The 21,640-nt window shown below is 32.5% G+C and overlaps 1 protein-coding gene and 1 long non-coding RNA gene across 3 annotated transcripts; both read right to left on the bottom strand.

The window, feature by feature from the left end:
• Positions 1-2,185: 2,185 nt before the first annotated feature.
• Positions 2,186-9,573, bottom strand: LOC111415305 (uncharacterized). Its single transcript, XR_011641880.1, has 3 exons — positions 9,471-9,573; positions 9,058-9,422; positions 2,186-2,274 (listed from the first exon to the last, which is right to left on the bottom strand). It is a non-coding gene; the product is annotated as an uncharacterized lncRNA (long non-coding RNA).
• A 116-nt stretch (positions 9,574-9,689) lies between these two features.
• LOC111415302 (insulin-like) lies at positions 9,690-19,823 on the bottom strand. Of its 2 annotated transcripts, none has more exons than XR_011641879.1 (3): positions 19,627-19,823; positions 10,976-11,120; positions 9,690-10,614 (listed from the first exon to the last, which is right to left on the bottom strand). XR_011641879.1 is itself a non-coding variant. In XM_023046915.2 (3 exons), exons 1-3 carry the CDS (start codon positions 11,265-11,267, stop codon positions 10,382-10,384), a joined length of 444 nt encoding a protein of 147 aa, XP_022902683.1. In that variant the 5' UTR covers positions 11,268-11,389; the 3' UTR covers positions 9,690-10,381. The 2 variants fall into 2 exon arrangements, 1 of the variants encoding a protein (XP_022902683.1); XM_023046915.2 differs by lacking the exon at positions 19,627-19,823 and adding an exon at positions 11,202-11,389.
• Positions 19,824-21,640: the final 1,817 nt, after the last annotated feature.

A 21,640-nucleotide genomic window follows, 5' to 3' on the forward strand; every position in this document is an offset into this window, starting at 1 on the left:
ACTAGACCTAGAACTAGAATCATTCGGGTTTAGCCGTCTTTAGAGACGTGCGGCTAAATCCGAATGTTTCTAGTTCTCGGTGTAGTGTTAGTTCTAGTTTTACACTATCATTAGAACTAACACAAGACCTAGAACTAGAATCATTCGGATTTAGCCATCTTGAAAGACGTGCGGCTAAATCCGATTGTTTCTAGTTCTAGGTATAGTGTTAGTTCTAGTTTTATTTGTTATTCAGCGTTAGATTTTGGTGTATTTTTATTGAACGAAAAGTAGAACTAATACTAGACCTAGAACCAAAAATATTCTGGTTTAGCCATACTTCTCTTAAGACAGAAACTCAGAATTATCATAAGTACGTCACCTTTTCCAAGCAATACTTTTCCTTTGCAAAGCTACTATTAAGCTATGTTGCATTTTATGTGGATCAAAAACTGTAACTGCTAAAAAATCCTAATCTTTCAACTTTTCAATGTAATATTAGTGGTACACATACAGTCTTTAATGCTTTTAGTGGTGCTTCTAAAACCATAATAAGAAAAACTATGTTTTCGGAGATGTAATATAATAAACTTATTTTTATTAAAAATTAAAATTATAATTAAAAAATCTTCTTCTTAACCCATCCTCTCACCCATGCCTACAATAATCTAATATTTGCGATCTTGTACACGCTTTTTGGCAACATTCATTAGCAACCCCGTATCGTTTACTTCTTCTACTGTTTAAAATTCTCAACGCATGTTCTTTCGGTAAAAACTTCACGCTTCTATCAACATCAGACTCTAAATACTGTTGGTCGTTTTGATATGTCATTGGGCCTAAAAAATGAAAATTTTTTGTAAAAATCGCGTATGTAAATAAAACAACCTCACCGTTGTAAATAGATTTACAAAGTATTCGGATGGTGTCGGCAAGGTGAGTTCCACATGCTTGTACAGAAATATTTAGTGGATCCGTGCTTGCCGATAATATGATCAAAAAAGAAATGTGTAATGATGTAAATAGAAATATGTGTGAAATGTACTGGAAATAAAAGAAATACAAAAAATGAGAATATAAAAATTATTCGGGGCAATATAATAATAATTCGTGAATATGGCAAGGTTTTAGACAACATTCATCGACGATTCCTCTTTTTTTTAATCGATTTTTAAACTTTAACCATGGATTTTGATTTAATACCTCTAAAAAGATGGATTAAATTGGATTAATTATTTATAGTAATAATTTAAAATCGTTACCGCTATTTTCATTTTCACAGATTAAAATTATTAAATCATCTAACATCGTTCCGCAAGCTATAAATGTATCGGTACAAGCAACAAAACAAATCAAAATATTTAATATGAAACATATTTTAAAGAAAACCTAAAAATTTTTTTTGATTGTTTGAGACAATAAATATTTAAGAATACATTACCATAGTTCTTAGAAGTAAAACGGATCAAATGTTACACTTAATTGTAATTTCGATTTTATAGTTGATTCTATTGCCATATTCAATTTTATTATCGTTATAAACTGTAGACGTAATAGGTTATAAAAGCAACAATGGAACTGTTTGTTGACTTTTATTCGCAATTTATTATTACAATTTAATGATTAATTTATGATTAAATACATTTAATTTAATATCACGCGTATCACAACTTTCACCGCAGTCTTAAATATCACATATTATGGAGTTATATTTCGAGAAAATATCACAGTTTTTCTCATTAGTATAAATCTCACTATGTTACTATTACATCCAGTCTCATTTTCTCTTTATTTTTTATGATGGACTGTTACAGTACGCTCTCATTTCTGCCAAAGAACAAGACTTATAACAGCATTCGTTTGCAATTCCTTCTCGTTTCGTCCTACTACTTCTTATGAATCTCCTTGCATTCTTGGGGGAAATGAAGATATCACTGTTGTAATCGAACGTTTCCATTGATCCAATCGGCTGATCCTGTAGAGTCGCATAATCTTAAAAAAAAATAAATAAAAATGACACAAATTTGAATTTATACTTATTTGATTGAAAAAAATATTTAATAAGCACCACGGCGGTAAAGTCTTTTTTTTTAGTATAAAATTTTAGACTTTATCGTCGTAATAGATAAATAATTATTCTTAATTTAAGCGTTTTCACTCACTATTATCGCAGATTTTAGCGACTAGATCTGCTAAAGCGTATCCGCATGCTCTTCTCATAGCGAATTCTGATGCCACACTTGCACCATTCGATGTCAAAAACAGATAACACAGCAACACTACCAGTGCCCGCATCTACAACACACCAACCAGTCTATTTTGTTTTCTTTTTTAATTAATGTTTAAAGAAATTTTCACTTTTAAATATGTTTAAATATGTTTAACGAGCGCGATTATTCATTGAAGATATATTCGAGTTTTGTCTTTTACTACAAAATTTGTTTTATCTCAAAAACAATTGCTATTACAACTTTTTAATAAGAATACTTTTTTGTGTAGAAAACATCCAGGAATCCAAAAATGTATCAACAATTGGTATAGAGTTAGTGGTGTTGATGTTAATGCGTGCAGAAAAAAGATATAATAAAATTTAATCATTTTTAGTGTGTTTAAACAAAATTATATTATCTCAAGAATGATTAGTATTAGAACATTTACTCAGAGTATCTTTTTGACGCAAAATATACCGAGGAATTCAAGAATATATTCAAAATTAGTTATAAGTTAATGATGGAGATGTTACTGGGTGTTAAATAAAGATATACTAAAATTTAAACATTTTTGGTATTTTAGTAAAAAACTGTTTTTATCTCGAGAACTATAAGTATTAGAGCTTTTAGAAAAGAACACCTTTTTTCCGCAGAATGTACCAACGAATTCAAAAATGTATGCAAAGTAATAATACAACCAGTGGTGTAGATGTTATTGGGTGTTAAATAAAGATGTAATGAAATCTTATGATTTTTAGTGTTTTTGGTACAAAATTCTTTTTATCTCGAGAACGGTAACTGTTAGAGCTTTTATATAAAAGCACCTTTTTTACGCAGAATATATCAAGGAATTCAAAAATATATAGAAACTAATAATAAAATCATTCGCGTATATATTTCTAAGCGCTACATAAAGATATAATGAAATCTTATGATTTTTTGCGTTTTTGGTACAAAATTCTTTTTAACTCAAGAACGGTAACTGTTAGAGCTTTTAGATAAGAACACATTTTTTACGCAGAATGTACCAACGAATTCAAAAATGTATGCAAAGTAATAATACAACCAGTGGCGTAGATGTTATTAGGTGTTAAATAAAGATATAATGAAATCTTATGATTTTTTGCGTTTTTGGTACAAAATTCTCTTTATCTCGAGAACGGTAAGTGTTAGAGCTTTTATATAAAAGCACCTTTTTTACGCAGAATATATCAAGGAATTCAAAAATATATAGAAACTAATGATAAAATCATTCGCGTATATATTACTAAGCGCTACATAAAGATATAATGAAATCTTATGATTTTTTGCGTTTTTGGTACAAAATTCTTTTTATCTCAAGAACGGTAACTGTTAGTGCTTTTAGATAAGAACACATTTTTTACGCAGAATGTACCAACGAATTCAGAAATGTATGCAAAGTAATAATACAACCAGTGGCGTAGATGTTATTAGGTGTTAAATAGAGATATAATGAAATTTTATGATTTTTTGTGTTTTTGGTACAAAATTCTTTTTATCTCGAGAATTGTAACTGTTACAGCTTTTAGATAAGAGGACCTTTTTTACGCAAAATATATCAAGGAATTCAAAAATGTATCGAAAATAATGATAAAATCATTGACGTATATACTACTGGGTGCTAAATTATGATGTAATAAAATGTTATAATTTTTGGGTATTTTTAGTACAAAATTCCTTTTATCTGGAGAACAATTAATGTTAGAGCTTTTAGATAAGAACACCTTTTTTACGCAAAATATATCAAGGAATTCAAAAATGTATACAAAGTAATAATACAACCATGATGTAGATGTTACTGGGTGTTAAACAAAGATGTAATGAAATCTTATGATTTTTTGTGTTTTTGGTACAAAATTCTTTTTATCTCGAGAATTGTAACTGTTACAGCTTTTAGATAAGAGGACCTTTTTTACGCAAAATATATCAAGGAATTCAAAAATGTATCGAAAATAATGATAAAATCATTGACGTATATACTACTGGATGCTAAATTATGATGTAATAAACTGTTATAATTTTTGGGTATTTTTAGTACAAAATTCCTTTTATCTGGAGAACAATTAGTGTTAGAGCTTTTAGATAAGAACACCTTTTTTACGCAGAGTATATCAAGGAATTCAAAAATGTATACAAATTAATAATACAACCAGTGGCGTAGATATTGTTGGGTGCTAAATAACTGAAATTAATGAAATTTTATCACTTTTGGTGTTTTAATGCAAAACTCTTTTTATATCGAGAACGGTAACTGTTACAGCTTTTATATAAAAGCACCTTTTTTACACAAAATATATCAAGGAAATCAAAAATGTATCGAAAATAATGATAAAATCATTAACGTAGATACTACTGGGTGCTAAATTATGATTTAATAAAATTTTATAATTTTTGGGTATTTTTAGTACAAAATTCCTTTTATCTGGAGAACAATTAATGTTAGAGCTTTTAGATAAGAATACCTTTTTTACGCAAAATATATCAAGGAATTCAAAAATGTATACAAAGTAAGAATACAACCAGTGGCGTAGATGTTGCTGGGTGTTAAACAAAGGTGTAATGAAATCTTATGATTTTTATTGATTTTGGTACAAAATTCTCTTTATCTCAAGAACGGCAACTGTTAGAGCTTTTAGAAAACAACACTTTTTTACGCAGAATGTACCAACGAATTCAAAAATGTATGTAAAGTAATAATACAACCAGTCGCGTAGATGTTATTAGGTGTTAAATAAAGATATAATGAAATCTTATGATTTTTAGTGCTTTTGGTACAAAATTCTTTTTATTTCGAGAACGGTAAGTGTTAGAGCTTTTAGATAAGAACACCTTTTTTATGCAAAATATATCAAGGAATTCAAAAATGCATACAAAATAATAATACAACCAGTGGCGTAGATGTTGCTGGGTGTTAAACAAAGGTGTAATGAAATCTTATGATTTTTCGTGTTTTTGGTACAAAATTCTTTTTATCTCAAGAACGGTAACTGTTAGAGCTTTTAGAAAAGAACACTTTTTTACGCAGAATTTACCAACGAATTCAAAAATGTATGCAAAGTAATAATACAACAAGTGGTGTAGATGTTATTGGGTGTTAAATAAAGATGTAATGAAATCTTACGATTTTTAGTGTTTTTGGTACAAAATTCTTTTTATCTCGAGATCGGTAAATGTTAGAGCTTTTAGATAAAAACACGCAAAATATATCAAGGAATTCAAAAATGTATCGAAAATAATGATAAAATCATTGGCGTAGATGCTATTGGGTGCTAAATAATGATATAATGAAATTTTATAATTTTTGGGTACTTTTAGTACAAAATTAATTTTATCTGGAGAACAATTGATGTTAGAGCTTTTAGATAAGAACACCTTTTTTATGCATAATATATCAAGGAATTCAAAAATGCATGCAAAGTAATAATACAACCAGTGATGTAGATGTTACTGGGTGTTAAACAAAGATGTAATGAAATCTTATGATTTTTTGTGTTTTTGGTACAAAATTCTTTTTATCTCGAGAACGGTAACTGTTAGAGCTTTTATATAAAAGCACCTTTTTTACGCAAAATATATCAAGGAAGTCGAAAATGTATCCAAAATAATGATGAAATCATTGACGTAGATACTACTGGGTGCTAAATTATGATGTAATAAAATTTTATAATTTTTGGGTATTTTTAATAAAAAATTCCTTTTATCTGGAGAACAATTAATGTTAGAGCTTTTAGATAAGAACACCTTTTTTACGCAAAATATATCAAGCAATTCAAAAATGCATACAAAATAATAATACAACCAGTGGCGTAGATGTTGCTGGGTGTTAAACAAAGATGTAATGAAATCATGATTTTTTGTGTTTTTGCTACAAAATTCTTTTTATCTCAAGAACGGTAACTGTTAGAGCTTTTAGAAAAGAACACTTTTTTACGCAGAATGTACCAACGAATTCAAAAATGTATGCAAAGTAATAATACAATCAGTGGCGTAGATGTTATTGGGTGTTAAACAAAGATGTTATGAAATCTTACGATTTTTAGTGTTTTTGGTACAAAATTCTTTTTATCTCAAGAACGGTAACTGTTAGAGCTTTTAGAAAACAACACTTTTTTACGCAGAATGTACCAACGAATTCAAAAATGTATGCAAAGTAATAATACAATCAGTGGCGTAGATTTTATTGGGTGTTAAATAAAGATGTAATGAAATCTTACGATTTTTAGTGCTTTTGGTACAAAATTCTTTTTATCTCAAGAACGGTAAGTGTTAGAGCTTTTAGATAAGAACACCTTTTTTACGGAGAATATATCAAGGAATTCAAAAATGTATCGAAAATAATGATAAAATCATTGACGTAGATACAACTGGGTGCTAAATTATGATGTAATAAAATTTTATAATTTTTGAGTATTTTTAGTACAAAATTCCTTTTATCTGGGGAACAATTAATGTTAGAGCTTTTAGATAAGAACATCTTTTTTACGCAAAATATATCAAGGAATTCAAAAATGCATACAAAATAATGATAAAATCATTGACGTAGATACTACTGGGTGCTAAATTATGATGTAATAAAATTTTATAATTTTTGTGTATTTTTAGTACAAAATTCCTTTTATCTGGAGAACAATTAATGTTAGAGCTTTTAGATAAGAACACCTTTTCTATGCAAAATATATCAAGGAATTCAAAAATGCATACAAAGTAATAATACAACCAGTGGCGTAGATGTTGCTGGGTGTTAAACAAAGGTGTAATGAAATCTTATGATTTTTCGTGTTTTTGGTACAAAATTCTTTTTATCTCAAGAACGGAACTGTTAGAGCTTTTAGATAAGAACACTTTTTTACGCAGAATGTACCAACGAATTCAAAAATGTATGCAAAGTAATAATACAATCAGTGGCGTAGATGTTATTGGGTGTTAAACAAAGATGTTATGAAATCTTACGATTTTTAGTGTTTTTGGTACAAAATTCTTTTTATCTCGAGAACGGTAACTGTTAGAGCTTTTATATAAAAGCACCTTTTTTACGCAAAATATATCAAGGAATTCAAAAATGTATCGAAAATAATGATAAAATCATTGACGTAGATACTACTGGGTGCTAAATTATGATGTAATAAAATTTTATAATTTTTGTGTATTTTTAGTACAAAATTCCTTTTATCTGGAGAACAATTAATGTTAGAGCTTTTAGATAAGAACACCTTTTTTATGCAAAATATATCAAGGAATTCAAAAATGCATACAAAGTAATAATACAACCAGTGGCGTAGATGTTGCTGGGTGTTAAACAAAGGTGTAATGAAATCTTATGATTTTTCGTGTTTTTGGTACAAAATTCTTTTTATCTCAAGAACGGTAACAGTTAGAGCTTTTAGAAAAGAACACTTTTTTACGCAGAATTTACCAACGAATTCAAAAATGTATGCAAAGTAATAATACAACAAGTGGTGTAGATGTTATTGGATGTTAAATAAAGATGTAATGAAATCTTACGATTTTTAGTGTTTTTGGTACAAAATTCTTTTTATCTCGAGATCGGTAACTGTTAGAGCTTTTAGATAAAAACTCGCAAAATATATCAAGGAATTCAAAAATGTATCGAAAATAATGATAAAATCATTGGCGTAGATGCTACTGGGTGCTAAATAATGATATAATTTTTGGGTATTTTTAGTATAAAATTCCTTTTATCTGGAGGACAATAAATTAATGTTAGAGCTTTTTTACGCAAAATATATCAAGGAATTCAAAAATGCATACCAAATAATAATACAACCAGTGGCGTAGATGTTGCTGGGTGTTAAACAAAGATGTAATGAAATTTTATGATTTTTTGTGTTTTTGGTACAAAATTCTTTTTATCTCGAGAATTGTAACTGTTACAGCTTTTAGATAAGAGCACCTTTTTTACGCAAAATATATCAAGGATTTCAAAAATGTATCGAAAATAATGATAAAATCATTGGCGTAGATACTACTGGGTGCTAAATGATGATATAGTGAAATTTTATAATTTTTGTGCATTTTTAGTACAAAACTCCTTTTATCTCGAAAACAGTTAATGTTAGAACTTTTAGATAAGAGTACCTTTCTTACGTAGAATATATCAAGGAATTCAAAATTGTATAGAAGATAATAATAGAGTAAACGGCGTAGATCTTATTAGGTGCACAATAAAGTTATTCAATTTTAAAAGTCCTTAACTCAAAATCTTCCATATCTTGAAAAAGGTTAATATTAGAGCTTTTAATCAAGAGCACCTTTTTGATGTAAAATACATTGAAGAATTCAAAAATATATTCAAAATTATTAGAAAGTTAGTGGGTGCTAAATAAAGATATAATAAAAATATTAAAGTTATCTAATGATTCAAATTTGCTAAATCGACGATCAAAGTTTAGAGAGAAATGAATAATAATGATAAGTTAGGCGCCAAATCGCGAAAATCAATTAAATCAGACGATTTATTACGCAATCGCGCGAGGATAATCAATTTGAAATAAATATAGTTTTTCTGTGAAATCTAAAATCTAAAATATGTCCACGTGTATGCGGGTGATCAGTGCAAGTAGTCGAAGAATGCACGCCGGGCGTAAATAACACACATTAATGCGTAGGCCTCGATATCTGTTTATAACCACTCAAAGTGCTATTTATAGGATACAAAAGAAAAAAATCGTTCTTACGAGACAATAATAACTACGTGAGTGACAGGAATACAACAGTTATCGGTTTACGTCTAAACAAATTTTGTCAAAAAAAAAATTATGTTGCATTATTTGCATTTAATTATAATTGGTTAAAAAATAAAATAATTTTAACTAACCTTTATATTTACCATTTTGATGTTTTTAAAATGTATCAAAGGAAATCATCAACCAATTTCTCCGAATAATTCGAAATTGAAATCTTGGATGAACTTGGATGAAATTCGTTCGGAATCTTTTCGAAGCTTTCGAATTTCCCCCCTTAACACGTAGTTAACTCTTTAGTGATGTGGCACTAACTAAGATCTAAACCGGTGACGATATCTATATTTATAGTGATGTTTGTTGTGTAGAGGCTGTTGTTTTGTTCGCAGGATGTGAGAAATGACCCACCTTTGGCTTAAATACTACAACAATCACTTCGATCTTGCCCTTTCCGATTGTTTTCGATTGTGATTGTGATCGAGAGAGCACATGATGTTGCTTCAAGATTTATCTGTAGGAATTGTAATTTATTTTGATGAAAAATTGTAATAATAAATACCTTTGTTTGTTCAAAATATAAAGTAAATTGGGGATGATAATGTGGAAGAGAGTCGAAAGGTACTGGTCGGTATCGAGCTTGACACGACGTGTTTATAAATTAAAAAAAATTGTTTACTGGGGTGATTGTGACTTATAAATAAACTGATGATAATGAATAAAATCAAGAGGAATGTTATTTTTTTTAGTTTAATTAAGCAAATGAAATAAAACAAATAAATGATGCTTTTTTAAATATAATTATTGTAATCAATTTATTTATAAATTTTCTTATTTTCTCGTTTTATTAGAAAATTGTATAATCGTAACAAAACTTTTATTAGATCCTATTATCACAAGGTCGTCATTGTAACAAAAATAACTAGGAACGTGTGAAACATACATTGGAAATGGTACAAACAAACAAATAACAAACATTGATAACAATAGGAAAACATGAACAAGCAAATAAATATGTAAAGGTACAAAGAAATTGTATGTAGCGAAACTAAACATGTACATTACATAGTATTATACATGGAGCATTTATGACGACCAATTTGTTACTCGTTTTAATACAAAACGGTATCATTTAAAACCAAATTCGTTTGAACACAAGTTACAATAATTAATAAAAATATATAATATTTAATTAAGATCACATCATTTTTTAATCTTATAATTCTTGTAATTGTTTTTCAATTTTCATCATCTCCTTTTAAGTAGATCAACATCATCAAGTTAATCTTGATCTTCATTCATTAATCTTCTTCTCCATCAAATTGTCATCAAATATCACAGGAAAATAATATCAAAAAAAAAATCTTTAACGTTTCAACCCAGTCTTTGCTTCTTGAATATTGACTAGTAGGTTTCCAGCCATTTAATTTCTCGAAAAAAAATTAAATCTCACCAAATTGCAATAAATTCCGTTCAACTTAAGCAATAATCGTGTAATTCCGCGTAAGTGCACGGTTTTATGCAACATTCATCATAAACTCCTCTTTTAACTCTTCGCTTTCCTTTTAAAACTTGAATGGCATGTTTCCTAGGTAAAAGAATATCGCCTAATTTTAACTGTGGTATTTCATCTTCGTTGGAATTATAATAATGGGGAACCATCATTTCAACTATTGGAATTGGTACAATACTTCTTTTATTAAGACCTAAAAAAACGAGATTTAATTAAATTATTTGGCACGTGTAGTTTATGAATTATCTTAGTCTTAGTTTAGAATTTATCGATACACTATGACCACCATAAAATTTAAAAATAGCACTAGTACCCCACTTAGATGATAAGATATAATTCAATTAACTTCGAGGAACTGTGGACCAGAATTACTCAACACTCAATTATAATCTTGAATTTTTTAACCCTACTTATCTTTCGAATTGAGAAGATTAAGTGACCGTAAAAAGTTTTGGAATAAACATCGATAACGAATTTTCGCCTTCTCGCAAAGTTTGCTCACGTTTAATGAATGCGTTTTAAAGTATTTAAATTTCTTTTTTTTTTTTACTTACTTTGAGAGTTGTATCTCGATTTGCAAACCATCGAAAGAAGTTGCGATAAATACGTTCCACATTGCTGAAAATGAGCTTGATTTGAATCCGCCGAAAGCGTTGAAGTTACCAATAAAAAAAAATAAATAGTCCAAGTTTTAGACATCTGTAACAATCAAATAAAATAAACTTAAGTATCATTTTAAACGATTTACACTTAATTTTAATTATTTCTACTAATTAATACCTCTTTAGTTTCTGTTAAATTGTTGTTGTTTACACAGTATAAAGTTGTTGTTTCTGTAGCAAACATTCGAATTGATTGTATATTTATCTTTGATGTTGAACGACGAGTCAGCAACTGATCATTTTCGAGCGCTTGGCTCGAACGACTCAACAATCAATCGTCGTCAATGTGCCACACAAGTCAAGAGCCCCCACCAAAAAACGACTTATAGAAATATTTATATAAAACGACTTGTAAAACGTTTCTCAAATTCTTGTTGTTTGGTTAACCACTACCTTGGACTGCATAGATTATATTCACGACAAGTTTTATTTTGCTCACTTTGTCATTTCAAAATAAGTTGGAGAGAAGAAGAAAAACGATTTTAATTTCTTATCTTTTCAAAATTTTCCATACGTTATGGATTCATTTAATAAACTTTAACTTATATTATGATTGTTATTAATTTTTTAAAGTATACCTGTGTCATTTTTCTTTTTAAGTTTAGGTTCACGTAAAAATCTTGTAGGTTGCATTAATACAACATCTTTGTCGTATCATAATACAGTGAATTTCACTTAAAATGCAATATACAAAAATATATTTCCATAGAAATTAAGGCGTACCTACTTACTTTAACCCACATAAAATGCAACATGTCTAAATGTTTCTAGTTCTAGGTCTAGAGTTAGTTCTAGTTTTACACTAACACTATCACAAGAACTAACACAAGACCTAGAACTAGAATCAATCGGGTTTAGCCGTCTTGAGAGACGTGCGGCTAAATCCGAATGTTTCTAGTTCTCGGTCTAGTGTTAGTTCTAGTTTTGCACTAGCACTATCACTAAAACAAACACAAGACCTAAAACTAGAATCATTCGGGTTTAGCCGTCTTGAGAGACGTGCGGCTAAACCCGAATGATTCTAGTTCTCGGTCTAATGTTAGTTCTAGTGTTACACTAGCACTATCACTAAAACAAACACAAGACCTAAAACTAGAATCATTCGGGTTTAGCCGTCTTGAGAGACGTGCGGCTAAACCCGAATGATTCTAGTTCTAGGTCTTGTGTTAGTTCTAGTGATAGTGGTAGTGTAAAACTAAAACCAACACTAGACCTAGAACTAGAATCATTCGGGTTTAGCCGTCTTGAGAGACGTGCGGCTAAACCTGAATGTTTCTAGTTCTTGGTCTAGTGTTAGTTCTAGTTTTAGACTAACACTATCACTAGACCTAACACAAGACCTAGAACTGGAATCATTCGGATTTAGCCATCTCAAGAGATGTACGGCTAAATCTGAATGTTTCTAGTTCTCGGACTAGTGTTAGTTCTAGTTTTGCACTAGCACTATCACTAAAACTAACACAAGACCTAAAACTAGAATCATTCGGGTTTAGCCGTCTTGAGAGACGTGCGGCTAAACCCGAATGATTCTAGTTCTAGGTTTTCTGTTAGTTCTAGTGATAGTGACAGTGTAAAACTAGAACTAACACTAAACCTAGAACTAGAAACATTCGGGTTTAGCCGTCTTGAGAGACGTGCGGCTAAATCCGAATGTTTCTAGTTCTTGGTCTAGTGTTAGTTCTAGTTTTAGACTAACACTATCACTAGACCTAACACAAGACCTAGAACTGGAATCATTCGGATTTAGTCATCTCAAGAGATGTACGGCTAAATCTGAATGTTTCTAGTTCTAGGTTTTCTGTTAGTTCTAGTGAGAGTGACAGTGTAAAACTAGAACTAACACTAAACCTAGAACTAGAAACATTCGGGTTTAGCCGTCTTGAGAGACGCGCGGCTAAACCCGAATGATTCTAGTTCTAGGTCTTCTGTTAGTTGTAGTGATAGTGGCAGTGTAAAACTAGAACTAACACTAGACCTAGAACTAGAAACATTCGGGTTTAGCCATCTCAAGAGATGTGCGGCTAAATCCGAATGTTTCTAGTTATAACTCTAGTGTTAGTTCTAGTTTTGCACTAGCACTATCACTAAAACAAACACAAGATCTAGAACTAGAATCATTCAAGTTTAGCCATCTCAAGAGACGTGCAGCTAAATCCGACTGTTTCTAGTTCTCGGTCTAGTGTTAGTTCTAGTTTCTTTCCTTCCTCAAAAGTCTGCCCCCATGCAGATGCCGACCCTGAAGTAATTGACATAACCCGTCCATCAGGTAGGGTTCGCAGCACAGCTGGGAATATTTTCACACCCAACAGAGTAAGGTGGGCTATCTCGAATTTCAAGACCCTAAAATCACCTGGAGGAGATGGAATTCTGCCTATCTTTCTGCAAAAAGGCTTAGAAGATCTTCTCCCAATAATAATATCCCTATATATAGCTAGCTACAGCTTTAGCTATATACCCACTCTATGGAGGAAAGTAAAGGTGGTCTTCATACCTAAAGGTGGTAGGCGTTCAAACGCGGACCCCAAGGCGTACAGACCAATTAGCCTAACTTCATTTCTCCTCAAAGGGATGGAAAAGGTAATCGATCAATACCTAAGGAATGGAGTGCTTCTCACAAATCCACTCCACCCTAGCCAACATGCTTACCAGAAAGCAAAATCAACAATTACCGCTCTCCATGCTTTGACTAGCACCTTAGAGGAGGCAATTGCAACCAAAGAGATAGCCCTTTATGCTTTCCATAGAGAAGGCTTTAAACGTAAAAGACATACATCCGTCGACAATCAAGTGGTGCATAGCCATGTTGAAAAGTCGGCAGATCACAGCCAGTCTGGGAGGCGAGTCGCTGACTATAAAGGCGCTAAGAGGATGTCCCCAAGGGGGAGTGCTATCACCTCTATTATGGTGCCTGGTAGTTGATGACTTGATGAACACCCTAACTAAAAACGGATTTAAGATACAAGGGTATGCTGATGACCTGGTAATCACAATCCGAGGTAAATATGATTCAATCATAACTCAACTAATGCAGAAAGCCCTACTACTCACCAGTACTTGGTGCAGAAGCAATGGGCTCAGCATCAATCCCAATAAAATCGAAATAGTCCCTTTCACTCGGAGAAGGAAGCCATTGAAAGTAGAACTATTAACCTCAAAACAGAAACTAAATACCTAGGGGTAATACTTGACAGTAAACTAAACTGGAACTCACACTTAGATAAGGTGAAGAAAAAGGCCATCATGGCAAACCAGATCTGCCGCAGGCTCCGCAGGAAGGAACTGGGGTCTCAAACCACGAATGGCTCATTGGGTCTACGTAGCAATAATCAGACCCATGGTTGCCTACGCCTCATTGGTTTGGTGGCCAAAAACAAAACATAAGACAGCTCGACAACAGCTGGCACAAATCCAGCGGTTAGCATGTCTTAACATAACGGGTGCAATGAAATCCTGTCCGACGGCTGCTTTGGAAGCCCTACTCGGTCTCACACCGCTCCACATATATATACAAAAGGAGGCAGCCTTAAGTGCCTTATCACTGAAAACAGTTTCTTCACTCAAGTTGATGCACGGTAATCTCAGAGGACACGTCGAGATCCTCAAAGACCCATGTCTAAATCACCTGATTAAAATTAAAACGGACCTTATACCGACGGAATACAATTTCAACCAACCGTATAAGGTCATCTAGCCGTCTTGAGAGACGTGCGGCTAAACCTGAATGTTTCTAGTTCTTGGTCTAGTGTTGGTTCTAGTTTTAGACTAACACTATCACTAGACCTAACACAAGACCTAGAACTAGAATCATTCAGGTTTAGCCATCTCACGAGACATGCGGCTAAATCCGAATGTTTCTAGTTCTCGGTCTAGTGTTAGTTCTAGTTTTGCACTAGCACTATCACTAAAACTAACACAAGACCTAGAACTAGAAACATTCGGGTTTAGCCGTCTTGAGAGACGTGCGGCTAAACCCGAATGATTCTAGTTCTAGGTCTAGTGTTAGTTCTAGTGATAGTGGTAATGTAAATCTAAAACTCACACTAGACCTAGAACTAGAATCATTCGGGTTTAGCCATCTCAAGAGACGTGCGGCTAAATCCGAATGTTTCTAGTTATAACTCTAGTGTTAGTTCTAGTTTTGCACTAGCACTATCACTAAAATAAACACAAGACCTAAAACTAGAATCATTCGGGTTTAGCCGTCTCACACTAGACCTAGAACTAGAATCATTCGGGTTTAGCCGTCTTGAGAGACGTGCGGCTAAACCTGAATGTTCCTAGTTCTTGGTCTAGTGTTGGTTCTAGTTTTACACTAACACTATCACTAGACCTAACACAAGACCTAGAACTAGAATCATTCGGGTTTAGCCATCTCAAGAGACGTGCGGCTAAATCCGAATGTTTCTAGTTATAACTCTAGTGTTAGTTGTAGTTTTGCACTAGCAGTATCACTAAAACAAACACTAGACCTAAAACTAGAATCATTCGGGTTTAGCCATCTCAAGAGACGTGCGGCTAAATCCGAATGTTTCTAGTTATAACTCTAGTGTTAGTTCTAGTTTTGCACTAGCACTATCACTAAAATAAACACAAGACCTAAAACTAGAATCATTCGGGTTTAGCCATCTCAAGAGACGTGCGGCTAAATCCGAATGTTTCTAGTTATAACTCTAGTGTTAGTTCTAGTTTTGCACTAGCACTATCACTAAAATAAACACAAGACCTAAAACTAGAATCATTCGGGTTTAGCCGTCTCACACTAGACCTAGAACTAGAATCATTCGGGTTTAGCCGTCTTGAGAGACGTGCGGCTAAACCTGAATGTTCCTAGTTCTTGGTCTAGTGTTGGTTCTAGTTTTACACTAACACTATCACTAGACCTAACACAAGACCTAGAACTAGAATCATTCGGGTTTAGCCATCTCAAGAGACGTGCGGCTAAATCCGAATGTTTCTAGTTATAACTCTAGTGTTAGTTGTAGTTTTGCACTAGCAGTATCACTAAAACAAACACTAGACCTAAAACTAGAATCATTCGGGTTTAGCCGTCTTGAGAGACGTGCGGCTAAATCCGAATGTTTCTAGTTCTAGGTCTTCTGTTAGTTCTAGTGATAGTGGCAGTGTAAGACTAGAACTAACACTAGACCTATAACTAGAAACATTCGAGTTTAACCGTCTTGAGAGACGTGCGGCTAAACCCGAATGATTCTAGTTCTAGATCTTGTGTTAGTTCTAGTGATAGTGGTAGTGTAAAACTAAAACTCACACTAGACCTAAAACTAGAATCATTCGGGTTTAGCCGTCTTGAGAGACGTGCGGCTAAACCTGAATGTTTCTAGTTCTTGGTCTAGTGTTGGTTCTAGTTTTAGACTAACACTATCACTAGACCTAACACAAGACCTAGAACTAGAATCATTCGGGTTTAGCCATCTCAAGAGATGTGCGGCTAAATCCGAATGTTTCTAGTTATAACTCTAGTGTTAGTTCTAGTTTTGTACTAGCACTATCACTAAAACTAACACAAGACCTAGAACTAGAATCATTCGGGTTTAGCCGTCTTGAGAGACGTGCGGCTAAACCCGAATGTTTCTAGTTATAAGCCTAATGTTAGTTCTAGTTTTAATTGTTATTCAGCGTTAGGTTGTGGTATATTTTTGTTGAACGAAAAGTAGAACCAGAAACATTTGGGTTTAGCCGTACATCTCTTAAGACAGCCGAAAACTTAGATTTAGCATAAGATGTTGCATTTTATGTGGCATTTTATGGTGACTGCGTTCATATATTGCGAATTATATGAAATTCCCGGTTTATAAAATGCAATGTGTACAGAATGAGATAGCAAAAATAGAAAATCTGTGATCTGCAGAAACTGATGTTCCTGAAACTGAGATAGCACCTCTATATTTTACGAAAAAAGCCAAAAAAAGAAATGAGCAGAACTCAATGAGAGAATGTCATCAAGATGGTAAATGGAGATATTTAAGAATCGATGAAAAACCAGCAGTAGACGACTTCATCTTTTATGCGAGAGAAACTCTATGAGTAAGTATAACAGAAGAGGTACCCTCATTCCTCACAATCTTCTAACAAACCATCATTATCCAGGAACTGATGAAGCCTTTCTTTGTGTGTCTGGGCATATACTTTGATAACTGTGTCAACAGTTTCTCTTAGATTCTTGTAGATTGTTATTTCGAACGTACCTTTATTTTCTTCCCCAGTATGTCCTTATCGCAGCGTTGTGTATGGCCTCGAATCCATCTTCTGAAGTTTTCCCTCTCCCCAGCAAGACTCTTGAACTGCTACATAGTCTTCCGTAATACATCCGTAGTTTCCTCTCCTCAATACTACATATTGCTGCATATCATTTACTTCATCCTTTCCAAACACACGCTGACTCAGGGCATAGTAAGTCTTGGTAGCTTTGTTCACTCTGTTCTTTGCCCTCTTCAGTAAACTTCCCTGTCTGGTGGATTGTCGTGCCCAGATATTGTTAGATGCTCATTTTAGTGAGAAGTTAACCATCATATTCGATATGGATATTATCCACCTGTTCCTGAGTCCTCGTCAGCACCATAACTTAACTTCAAACGTACCATAGGGTAATAATTTAATTGTTTTTGACTGGTAAAATCCTAGAGTTGAATGCCATAAGTCCACACTGATTTAAGGACTTGTTCATAAAATTGTTATACACTGTCAGAACTGAATGTCTGCTCAATAATCAATATATTTGGTTGTACTTAAGTCTTGGGATTATAATCACTTCAGTTATCTTCCATAGCTGCGGCACATAATGAATCAAATAACTCATTCTATCTAGTACATTAATCACCCATCAAGCTGTAATCGGTGAATACGAAGAGGGAAATTTGATCCATATCCAGAAAAAAACAGTTTAGGTCAAAAAAAATGTAATGAATGACTTGGCAATTACCTCCTCATCAAGTATTGTATATGATGGTTCAACAAAGATGATTCCAACAATAGAATATATTAACTTGGTCCCAATTTAAATTTTGGAAATATAGAGTCTCTACAATTGCGTTTGTCGATGATCTGATGCAGTGATCATCATTAAAGCGTGGTCATCATCCACCTCAGCAAACAACTTGAAGTGTTTGACAAGAAAGTAAAAAACACCTATACAAATGATTTATATTAATAATCTTGGAGAACCAAATAAATGGGAAGCAAAAATTTTCACATTGAGGAAGGATCATGTTAAATAAAAACTCACCTGGATCATCAAGTATAAACCTAAGCTGGGGATAATAAATTAACAAGACAAAATCTGATCCACACATTAACAATGTCCAGTTTGAACCAATCTGATTTCTTCTATAAAACATAATTAGTAACTGGGACATTAAGATCATTAATAATAATTAGGTTAGTGATGATTAAATATTTCCTGAAACTAATAGATTTCAAAGAAATTGATACAAATCACTTTTAAATGGAAATATAATAACTTTTTGAAAATTCATTGCAACAATCGACCTATTATGCGTGTAATAGTTTATTAATCTTGTTGACTGCGATTGGTAGACTATGAACCATTAGATATCCAAAAGTATATCGAACGTGTTTACCATCTTTTCAAACAGCTGCAATGAACTCTAAGAAAACTATATTAATATATTATATATAAATAAATTTCTTTGCAAATTTGTGTCATAAATAAAACAGTAATTCAGCAATTTGATAATGCAAAATTGGAGCAAAAAAACAAATTGCCTGCGTTTATTTAATTATTTTTTTTTGTTGTTGAACAAAACAGAAAAACATCTTGAAAAACAAACATCGTTAGAAGAAAACCGTAATAATTGATTAACAGTTTAATAAACATCGAAACGATTAGAGAACTTGAGGCGAACAAAAAAAAAGTGTATTAATAAAATGGTTCTTATCGTCGACATTATTCGAAACGTTTAAGTTATACGAGGCCGTGATAAAATTGGGTTCGGGTAAACAATTACTTATCTGCATTCATGCCCAATTATATTTTTCGTCCGTTCAAAGAACCTTCGACAACAGCAAATTATAAATAACGAAAGATATCGGAGATGATGCAGTTTTGTATTGATTCATAAAAAGTGCTTATTTATTTAATTAAATACGTCTTTTTTGGTTAAATAAACTGTTCGATTGTGGTGGATACTATTTTAGAATATTATTGTACGATATTATTTTTCGATATTATTTTTAGACCATCAACAGTGTAGCAGCACTAAATATAGATTATAGTTCAAGTTGTAGTTCACACGCCTACAGTCTCGTCGTAGTCTACCACGAGATGTTGACGGTATATCTCTTTGGACAATGCAACGACCCTGTGTACTCAATATCCCACTTTGCCGGCGATCGTGTTTTCATTTTACAATTGTTATTGTTATTGTTGTGTATCGGATCCTTAACGACTTTTATAACAGATGGGCACAAAACAATATTTACAACTGAGAATTGCGCATTAATTTTCTAACAATTATAAACTAATTACGTTAAAAAAAAATTATAATTAAAAATTAATTTTTGCTTACCTCCGATATTGTCTAAAAATGTTCTAAAACAAAAATCCGAACGAAGTTGAAATTGTTTGATTTATTGTGGTGGATCGGAACGAACTGTGACCAAACGTCCGGTACAAAATATGAGCTGTACTCTGGTCAAAGGGCACAGTCCGAACTGAAAGCCGGCCAGTGCACTTGAGCCGTCCAGACTGTAATATAATTGTTTTGGAAACTGCCGGGGCTCCATCAAACTATCCCTGTATATTATAGCCCACCTCCCGACCGCGACCACCTACTCGAACCACACGAGCTTATTCTCTAACAACTCAAAGACCAAATGTGCAATTGAGTGAAATAGACAATTGGCCAGACCGTAGACGCCTAACGTTATTAGAGACAATAGGGAGAATTCCCTGTATTGACCTATTAATTCATTTTAACTAAAGACTCAGTATCAAGAAACTTGGACAATTTTTTATAACATCTCATTCAAATCATTGTTATAAATTTAATTCTAAAACAATTTTAATAATTTAAACTTGATTATAACAAATCAAGCAATTTTAACAAACTAAGAATATTCTTAAATAGCCCAAATTTTTATAGGCCCCAATTAAATTTATCTCATTCGAAAACTTAAATCAATATGAAAGTGGCGAATTTTAAAATCGCCGATCATTCAAGATGTTGATGTCTAAAATTGATCAAATTGATCAACAACCCAAATCGGTTTATGGAATCCTTTAATTTTTGTCTCCATTTCCACTCTATCTGACACTGCTCTTCCTCAATCTCAAAGGATTAGAAGATCTCATATCGTTTCAAAAGTACTGGTACATGCTCTGGTTCTGAAATGATTCCAAGATTTTACACAATACCAAATATGCTCAAAAATGTACCGGATCAAATCATCAGTATATTAAGCTCCTTCTTTAATATTATCTTAAATCTTTGATGTTTCCCTGATGAACTTAGTAAGAGGCTTAAAAATGAAAAAAAAATCTCAAATCTCTAAAATCTCTTCTTTGTAATCCAAAAATTCTTTTACTCATCGGGGCTCCACGCAAGTATACCGTTGCTAATATGACTTTGGAAAAGCACAAAATAAGCTGTACGCAATACTTCAGTAGAAGAAAACTCCGAGAGACGCCTCAACAGAAAGACAGTGGAATTCAAGCGAGAAGCTAAAACTTCCCCATGAGAATTCCATGTAAGTCCGGGGTCCACATGGACACCAAGAAATCTGATTCCCTTCTCCGAATTTAAAGACTCACTACTCTGTCCATGTGTAAAAGTCATTGATACTGTCTTGCCACTATTCAAAGTCAGGTGATTACTAGCAAACCAATGCTTTGCCGATATAAACATTAAATTTTGTAAGGTTGTGGCTTCTGTTCCTGAAATCAGTTAATAAGCTAGTATCGTCAGCATTTAAAATAGATTGTCTAAGCCCCAAAAAGGAAGGTAAGTCATTTATATAAATTAAAAATAGAATAGGATCAAATGTGCAATTGAGTGAAATAGACAATTGGCCAGACCGTAGACGCCTAACGTTATTAGAGACAATAGGGAGAATTCCCTGTATTGACCTATTAATTCATTTTAACTAAAGACTCAGTATCAAGAAACTTGGACAATTTTTTATAACATTCAAATCATTGTTATACATTTAATTCTAAAACAATTTTAATAATTTAAACTGGATTGTAACAAAGCAATCAATTTTAACAAACTAAGAATATTCTTATATAGCCCACAATTTTTATAAACCCCAATTAAATTTATCTCATTCGAAAACTGAAATCAATATGAAAATGGCGAATTTTGATGTCTAAAATTGATCAAATTGATCAACAACCCAAATCGGTTTATGGAATCCTTTAATTTGTGTCTCCATTCCCACCCTATCTGACGCTGTTCCTCGTCAACCCCAAAGGATCAAAAGATCTCATAGCTCATAGCGTTTTCCCAGCGTTTCTGTGACTTTTTCAAAAGCTCTGGTGCATGAGTGCAGGAAGTTAGCCCAAAATTTTTCTATTTTAAA

The sequence above is a fragment of the Onthophagus taurus genome, chromosome 11 (genome assembly GCF_036711975.1).
Source record: "Onthophagus taurus isolate NC chromosome 11, IU_Otau_3.0, whole genome shotgun sequence".
Classification (NCBI taxonomy): Eukaryota; Metazoa; Arthropoda; class Insecta; order Coleoptera; family Scarabaeidae; genus Onthophagus; species Onthophagus taurus.

Bases quoted from the DNA above. Each gene is read 5' to 3' on its own strand.
- LOC111415302 (XM_023046915.2), bottom strand. From the start codon at position 11,267: ATGTTTGCTACAGAAACAACAACTTTATACTGTGTAAACAACAACAAT. The intron at 11,121-11,201 runs GTATTAATTAGT...TGATTGTTACAG, and splicing joins ATTTAACAGAAACTAAAGAG to ATGTCTAAAACTTGGACTAT. The intron at 10,615-10,975 runs GTAAGTAAAAAA...TCGTTTTTTTAG, and splicing joins ATCGAGATACAACTCTCAAA to GTCTTAATAAAAGAAGTATT.